Source organism: Taurulus bubalis, assembly GCF_910589615.1.
Source record: "Taurulus bubalis genome assembly, chromosome: 1".
In the NCBI taxonomy this organism is placed as follows: Eukaryota; Metazoa; Chordata; class Actinopteri; order Perciformes; family Cottidae; genus Taurulus; species Taurulus bubalis.
The window spans coordinates 112501-122500 of NC_136589.1; the positions used below are offsets into that span (position 1 = coordinate 112501).

The following is a 10000-nucleotide window of genomic DNA, read 5'->3' on the forward strand; positions in this document are numbered from 1 at the left end:
ACACACCACCGTCAGGGACCAACACACACCGCCGTCGGGGACCAACACACACCGCCGTCGGGGACCAACACACACCGCCGTCGGGGACCAACACACACCACCGTCGGGGACCAACACACACCACCGTCGGGGACCAACACACACCACCGTCGGGGACCAACACACACCGCCGTCGGGGACCAACACACACCGCCGTCGGGGACCAACACACACCGCCGTCGGGGACCAACACACACCACCGTCGGGGACCAACACACACCACCGTCGGGGACCAACACACACCACCGTCAGGGACCAACACACAACGCCGTCAGGGACCAACACACACCACCGCCGGGTACCAACACACACCACCGTCAGGGACCAACACACACCACCGTCAGGGACCAACACACACCACCGCCAGGGACCAACACACCACGCACACACCGTCGGGGACCAACACACACCACCGCCGGGTACCAACACACACCACCGTCAGGGACCAACACACACCACCGTCAGGGACCAACACACACCACCGTCAGGGACCAACACACACCACGCACACACCATCAGGGACCAACACACACCACCGTCAGGGACCAACACACCACGCACACACCATCGGGGACCAACACACACCACCGTCAGGGACCAACACACACCACGCACACACCATCAGGGACCAACACACACCACCGTCAGGGACCAACACACCACGCACACACCGTCGGGGACCAACACGCACCACCGTCGGGGACCAACACGCACCACCGTCGGGGACCAACACGCACCACCGTCGGGGACCAACACACACCACCGTCGGGGACCAACACGCACCACCGTCGGGGACCAACACGCACCACCGTCAGGGACCAACACGCACCACCGTCGGGGACCAACACACACCACCGCCAGGGACCAACACACACCGCCGTCAGGGACCAACACACACCACCGCCGGGTACCAACACACACCACCGTCAGGGACCAACACACACCACCGTCAGGGACCAACACACACCACCGTCAGGGACCAACACACACCACCGCTGGGTACCAACACACACCACCGTCAGGGACCAACACACACCACCGTCAGGGACCAACACACCACCGTCAGGGACCAACACACACCACCGTCAGGGACCAACACACACCACGCACACACCATCAGGGACCAACACACACCACCGTCAGGGACCAACACACCACGCACACACCATCAGGGACCAACACGCACCACCACCATGGACCAACACGCACCACCACCATGGACCAGCAGGCACCGCACACACCGTCGGGGACCAACACGCACCACCGTCTGGGACCAACACACACCACCATCAGGGACCAACACACACCACCGTCAGGGACCAACACACCACGCACACACCATCAGGGACCAACACACCACCGTCAGGGACCAGCACGCACCACCAGGGACCAACACACACCACCGTCAGGGACCAACACACAACGCCGTCAGGGACCAACACACAACGCCGTCAGGGACCAACACACAACGCCGTCAGGGACCAACACACACCACCGCCGGGTACCAACACACACCACCGTCAGGGACCAACACACACCACCGTCAGGGACCAACACACCACGCACACACCGTCGGGGACCAACACACACCACCGCCGGGTACCAACACACACCACCGTCAGGGACCAACACACACCACCGTCAGGGACCAACACACACCACGCACACACCATCAGGGACCAACACACACCACCGTCAGGGACCAACACACCACGCACACACCGTCGGGGACCAACACACACCACCGTCGGGGACCAACACGCACCACCGTCGGGGACCAACACACACCACCGTCGGGGACCAACACACACCACCGTCGGGGACCAACACACACCACCGTCGGGGACCAACACGCACCACCGTCGGGGACCAACACGCACCACCGTCGGGGACCAACACGCACCACCGTCGGGGACCAACACGCACCACCGTCGGGGACCAACACGCACCACCGTCGGGGACCAACACACACCACCGTCGGGGACCAACACACACCACCGTCGGGGACCAACACACACCGCCGTCAGGGACCAACACACCACGCACACACCGTCGGGGACCAACACACACCACCATCAGGGACCAACACACACCACCGTCAGGGACCAACACACCACGCACACACCGTCGGGGACCAACACGCACCACCGTCGGGGACCAACACGCACCACCGCCGGGTACCAACACACACCACCGTCAGGGACCAACACACACCACCGTCAGGGACCAACACACACCACCGTCAGGGACCAGAACACGCCACCGTCAGGGACCAACACACACCACCGCCGGGTACCAACACACACCACCGTCAGGGACCAACACACACCACCGTCAGGGACCAACACACACCACCGTCAGGGACCAACACACACCACCGTCAGGGACCAACACACACCACCGTCAGGGACCAACACACACCACCGTCAGGGACCAACACACACCACCGTCAGGGACCAACACACACCACCGTCAGGGACCAACACACCACGCACACACCGTCGGGGACCAACACGCACCACCGTCTGGGACCAACACACACCACCGTCAGGGACCAACACACACCACCGTCAGGGACCAACACACCACGCACACACCATCAGGGACCAACACACCACCGTCAGGGACCAGCACGCACCACCACCAGGGACCAACACACACCACCACCAGGGACCAACACACACCACCGTCAGGGACCAACACACCACGCACACACCGTCGGGGACCAACACGCACCACCGTCGGGGACCAACACACACCACCGTCGGGGACCAACACACACCACCGTCGGGGACCAACACACACCACCGTCGGGGACCAACACACACCACCGTCGGGGACCAACACACACCACCGTCGGGGACCAACACACACCACCGTCAGGGACCAACACACACCACCGTCAGGGACCAACACACACCACGCACACACCATCAGGGACCAACACACACCACGCACACACCATCAGGGACCAACACACACCACCGTCGGGGACCAACACACACCACCGTCGTCGGGGACCAACACACACCACCGTCGTCGGGGACCAACACACACCACCGTCGTCGGGGACCAACACACACCACCGTCAGGGACCAACACACCACGCACACACCGTCGGGGACCAACACACACCACCGTCGGGGACCAACACACACCACCGTCGGGGACCAACACGCACCACCGTCGGGGACCAACACGCACCACCGCCGGGTACCAACACACACCACCGTCAGGGACCAACACACACCACCGTCAGGGACCAGAACACACCACCGTCAGGGACCAACACACACCACCGCCGGGTACCAACACACACCACCGTCAGGGACCAACACACACCACCGTCAGGGACCAACACACACCACCGTCAGGGACCAACACACACCACCGTCAGGGACCAACACACACCACCGTCAGGGACCAACACACACCACCGTCAGGGACCAACACACCACGCACACACCGTCGGGGACCAACACACACCACCGTCAGGGACCAACACACACCACCGTCAGGAACCAACACACACCACCGTCAGGGACCAACACACACCACCGTCAGGGACCAACACACACCACCGTCAGGGACCAACACACACCACGCACACACCATCAGGGACCAACACACACCACCGTCAGGGACCAACACACACCACGCACACACCATCAGGGACCAACACACACCACCGTCAGGGACCAACACACCACGCACACACCGTCAGGGACCAACACGCACCACCGTCAGGGACCAACACGCACCACCACCATGGACCAACACACAACACCACCAGGGACCAGCACGCACCACCATGGACCAACACACACCACCGTCAGGGACCAACACACACCACCGTCAGGGACCAACACACCACGCACACACCATCAGGGATCAACACACCACCGTCAGGGACCAACACGCACCACCACCATGGACCAACACACACCACCACCAGGGACCAACACACACCACCGTCAGGGACCAACACACACCACCGTCAGGGACCAACACACACCACCGTCAGGGACCAGCACACCACCGTCAGGGACCAGCACACCACACACACACCACCAGGGACCAGCACACCACGCACACACCATCAGGGACCAACACGCACCACCGTCAGGGACCAACACGCACCACCAGGGACCAACACACACACACACACACACACACACACACAGGGTAATGTAGTCTGACTCACTGTGTGTTTCTGCCAGCACTCCCTCAGAGCCGGTCTCAGCTTCTTGTGGACCACCAGGTCCTGCATGTCCTCTAGAGACGGGTGCTGACCCACCTCCTCCTCAAACGGCAGCATGTACTCGCCCAAAGGGCCTGGATCAGAGAGAAGGGGGACCATCAGAGACCACAACAGACACACAAAGACACACAGGGACCACTGGACCTGGATCAGAGAGAAGGGGGACCATCATCAGAGACCCCCCCACCCCGGTTGATCCGGTCTCTAGCACCCCCCTCTGGTCTGGGGGGTCCTTACCGTCGGCAGCTTTGCAGCGCGAAGCGAGCTCCCAAAGCACCAGGCCCACAGCGTACATGTCGATCCTCAGGAAGGAGTCTCTCTGGAAGTTGATGGCCCCCTCCAGGACCTCCGGGGCCATGTACCTCCTGGTCCCCACCTGCACACACACACACGGGGTCTGAGAGTCTGGACCTGAACTGGGATGGGGGTTCCTGTCTGCCATGTGGGTCATTAACACAAAGCTTTGCTCACTGGACAATAGAGTGAACAATAAATATAATAGATCACAGTAGATCACCACACCATCAGGGACACACACTACACCGTCAGTTTCTCTTTCCAGCTAAAGACAGAGTAACAGGAGTCTCAGGTGGGCTCACCTGTCCGTGTGTAACAGACAGTAACAGGAGTCTTAGGTGGGCTCACCTGTCCGTGTGTGTCTCCAGGGGATTTTCCTGCCTCAAACCTGAGAGCGAGGCCGAAGTCAGCGATGCAAGCGGTCAGGTTCGACTTCAGCAGCACATTCTTACTCTTAAAGTCCCTGAAAAACAAACAGAGTGAGACGTGTGTGTGCGTGCGTGTGTACCTGTGTGTCTGTGTGCGCACCTGTGTGCGATGGCAGGCTTGTGTCCGTCCTGGTGTCCCGGGACGTCTTCGTGCAGGTAGGCCAGACCTCGGGACATGGACTGAGCGATGACACAGAGCTCAGACCAGGAGAGAACGTTGGCCTTCAGGTAGTCTGTGAGAGAACCCTGAGGACAGAACACGTCACATGACACACTGAGCCAATGTCTGTGTGTGTGTACCTTCTCGTGGTAGGCCGTGATGAGCCACAGCTGTGTGTGTGTGTACCTTCTCGTGGTAGGCCGTGATGAGCCACAGCTGTGTGTGTGTGTGTGTGTGTGTACCTTCTCGTGGTAGGCCGTGATGAGCCACAGCTCTCTGTGTGTGTGTGTGTGTGTGTGTGTGTGTGTACCTTCTCGTGGTAGGCCGTGATGAGCCACAGCTCTCTGTGTGTGTGTGTGTGTGTGTGTACCTTCTCGTGGTAGGCCGTGATGAGCCACAGCTCTCTGTGTGTGTGTGTGTGTGTGTGTACACCTTCTCGTGGTAGGCCGTGATGAGCCACAGCTCTCTGTGTGTGTGTGTGTGTGTGTGTGTGTACCTTCTCGTGGTAGGCCGTGATGAGCCACAGCTCTCTGTGTGTGTGTGTACCTTCTCGTGGTAGGCCGTGATGAGCCACAGCTCCTGCTCCAAGTCTCTTCCTCTCTTCTCTCCTGCGATGAACTGCAGCAGGTTTTCATGTCTCATTCCGTTCAGGCTGAAGATCTCAAACTCGTTCTGCCACGACAGCTTGTCCTGAAGGTCAACACAGAAGGTCAAAGGTAACAACCCATGACCCGACTGTGTGTGTGTGTGTGTGTGTGTGTGTGTGTGTGTGTGTGTGTGTGTGTGTGTGTGTGTGTGTGTGTGTGTCTGTATGCTTTAAGGCCAGTGTTTCTCATCCACATTGTGAGACTTCGTGCTGCGTTCATGCTGGGAACTCAAGACTCCGTCTAAGTTGTTTCCAATAAAGCTCATGAATGCACCATTCGGTGCACCTGAACGCACCATTCGGTCATTATATTTGTATAAAGAGCTTCTGGAGTGTTCGTGTTCACAGATCAGCTGACGTGATGTTTGATGATGTCACAGATATGTTGTTGCGTAACAATATGGACGATGGTGCGTTCGAGGCAGCTGGGACAAACCTGGATGGGGAAGATCTTGACAGCGACGTATTCACTGAGTAGCCGAGCCTTCCACACACAGCCGAAGCGCCCCCTGGCTTTCACCTCCAGTAGCTGCAGTGGCTTCTGGCCCAGCAGGGGGGAGGGGGGCCGAGGGCCAGGGTCCTGCAACACAAACAAGTCAACACAAACAGGACACACACGAGTCGACACAAACATGGACACACACGAGTCGACACAAACATGGACACACACGAGTCGACACAAACATGGACACACACGAGTCGACACAAACATGGACACACACGAGTCGACACAAACATGGACACACACGAGTCGACACAAACATCGACACACACGAGTCAACACAAACATGGACACACACGAGTCGACACAAACATGGACACACACGAGTCGACACAAACATGGACACACACGAGTCGACACAAACATGGACACACACGAGTCGACACAAACATCGACACACACGAGTCAACACAAACATGGACACACACACACGAGTGAGTCAACACAAACAGACACACACAAGTCAACACAAACATGGACACACACACAGACATACACAAGTCAACACAAACATGGACACACACACGAGTCAACACAAACAGAAACACACAAGTAAACACAGACACACACAAGTAAACACAGACACACACACACAAGTAAACACAGACACACACAAGTCAACACAAACATGACACACACAAGTCAACACAAACATGGACACACACGAGTCAACACAAACATGGTCACACACACACACGAGTGAGTCAACACAAACATGGTCACACACACACACACACACACACACACACACACACACACACACAAGTGAGTCAACACACACATGGACACACACACAAGTGAGTCAGTTGGACCGGGAATAAAAACACAGGGATTGGGACAACATGACCACAGCGTGTGTCTGTCCATGACAACATGACCACAGCGTGTGTCTGTCCATGACAACATGACCACAGCGTGTGTCTGTCCATGACAACATGACCATAGCGTGTGTCTGTCCATGACTCCATGACAACATGACCACAGCGTGTGTCTGTCCATGACATCATGACCATAGCATGTGTCTGTCCATGACATCATGACCATAGCATGTGTCTGTCCATGACATCATGACCATAGCGTGTGTCTGTCCATGACTCCATGACAACATGACCACAGCGTGTGTCTGTCCATGACATTATGACCGTAGCGTGTGTCTGTCCATGACTCCATGACAACAGCGTGTGTCTGTCCATGACTCCATGACAACAGCGTGTGTCTGTCCATGACTCCATGACAACAGCGTGTGTCTGTCCATGACTCCATGACAACAGCGTGTGTCTGTCCATGACTCCATGACCACAGCGTGTGTCTGTCCATGACTCCATGACCACAGCGTGTGTCTGTCCATGACAACATGACCACAGCGTGTGTCTGTCCATGACAACATGACCACAGCGTGTGTCTGTCCATGACAACATGACCACAGCGTGTGTCTGTCCATGACATCATGACCATAGCGTGTGTCTGTCCACTACATCATGACCATAGCGTGTGTCTGTCCATGACATCATGACCATAGCATGTGTCTGTCCATGACAACATGACCACAGCGTGTGTCTGTCCATGACAACATGACCACAGCGTGTGTCTGTCCATGACATCATGACCATAGCATGTGTCTGTCCATGACATCATGACCATAGCATGTGTCTGTCCATGACATCATGACAACATGACCATAGCATGTGTCTGTCCATGACATCATGACCACAGCATGTGTCTGTCCATGACATCATGACCATAGCGTGTGTCTGTCCATGACTCCATGACAACATGACCACAGCGTGTGTCTGTCCATGACATCATGACCATAGCATGTGTCTGTCCATGACATCATGACCATAGCATGTGTCTGTCCATGACAACATGACCATAGCATGTGTCTGTCCATAACATCATGACCATAGCGTGTGTCTGTCCATGACTCCATGACAACATGACCACAGCGTGTGTCTGTCCATGACAACATGACCATAGCGTGTCTGTCCTTGACATTATGACAACAGCGTGTGTCTATCCATGACTCCATGACAACAGCGTGTGTCTATCCATGACTCCATGACAACAGCGTGTGTCTGTCCATGACTCCATGACAACAGCGTGTGTCTGTCCATGACTCCATGACCACAGCGTGTGTCTGTCCATGACAACATGACCACAGCGTGTGTCTGTCCATGACAACATGACCACAGCGTGTGTCTGTCCATGACATCATGACAACAGCGTGTGTCTGTCCATGACATCATGACCACAGCGTGTGTCTGTCCATGACATCATGACCACAGCGTGTGTCTGTCCATGACCACAGCGTGTGTCTGTCCATGACCACAGCGTGTGTCTGTCCATGACAACATGACCACAGCGTGTGTCTGTCCATGACATCATGACCACAGCGTGTGTCTGTCCATGACATCATGACAACAGCGTGTGTCTGTCCATGACAACATGACAACATGACCATAGCGTGTGTCTGTCCATGACAACATGACCATAGCATGTGTCTGTCCATGACAACATGACCATAGCATGTGTCTGTCCATGACAACATGACCATAGCGTGTGTCTGTCCATGACAACATGACCATAGCGTGTGTCTGTCCATGACAACATGACCATAGCGTGTGTCTGTCCATGACAACATGACCATAGCGTGTGTCTGTCCATGACAACATGACCACAGTGTGTGTCTGTCCATGACAACATGACCACAGTGTGTGTCTGTCCATGACAACATGAACATCATAGCATATGTGTCTATCCATGACAACATGAACATCATGTGTCTGTCCATGACGCTTCAGAAAGGCACCTTGTAGACAACGATGTTACCTACGATGTTACCTACGATGTAACCTACGATGTAACCTACGATGTAACCTCGTAGACTACGATGTAACCTAAAATGTAACCTCGTAGACTAAGATGTAACCTAAGATGTAACCTAAGATGTAACCTACGATGTAACCTACGATGTAACCTACGATGTAACCTCGTAGACTACGATGTAACCTAAAATGTAACCTCGTAGACTAAGATGTAACCTAAGATGTAACCTCGTAGACTACGATGTTACCTAAGATGTAACCTCGTAGACTAAGATGTAACCTAAGATGTAACCTTGTAGACTACGATGTTACCCAAGATGTTATCCCGTAGACTACGATGTAACCTAAGATGTAACCTCGTTGACTACGATGTTACCCAAGATGTAACATCGTAGACTACGATGTTACCCAAGATGTAACCTCGTAGACTACGATGTTACCCAAGATGTAACCTAAGATGTAACCTCGTAGACTACGATGTTACCCAAGATGTAACCTAAGATGTAACCTCGTAGACTACGATGTTACCCAAGATGTAACCTCGTAGACTACGATGTTACCCAAGATGCAACCTCGTAGACTACGATGTTACCCAAGATGTAACCTCGTAGACTACGATGTTACCTAAGATGTAACCTAAGATGTAACCTAAGATGTAACCTAAGATGTAACCTCGGGGACTACGATGTTACTTAAGATGTAACCTAAGATGTAACCTCGGGGACTACGATGTTACCTAAGATGTAACCTAACATGTAACCTCGGGGACTACGATGTTACCTAAGATGTAACCTAAGATCTAACCTTGTAGACTACGATGTTACCCAAGATGTAACCTCGTA

The 10000-nt window shown here is 55.2% G+C and overlaps 1 protein-coding gene across 1 annotated transcript in view; it reads right to left on the reverse strand.

The window, feature by feature from the left end:
• LOC306744208 (activin receptor type-2A-like) overlaps positions 1-10000 on the reverse strand; it is a 16162-nt gene that overhangs the window by 890 nt on the left and 5272 nt on the right. Inside the window, exons 5-10 of the mRNA XM_079226800.1 lie at positions 6268-6411; positions 5732-5875; positions 5126-5271; positions 4946-5060; positions 4538-4676; positions 4244-4374 (exon numbers count right to left, since the gene is read on the reverse strand). Of these exons, the coding sequence (XP_079082926.1) occupies positions 4244-4374; positions 4538-4676; positions 4946-5060; positions 5126-5271; positions 5732-5875; positions 6268-6411 (819 nt within the window). The remainder of the gene's footprint in view (positions 1-4243; positions 4375-4537; positions 4677-4945; positions 5061-5125; positions 5272-5731; positions 5876-6267; positions 6412-10000) is intronic.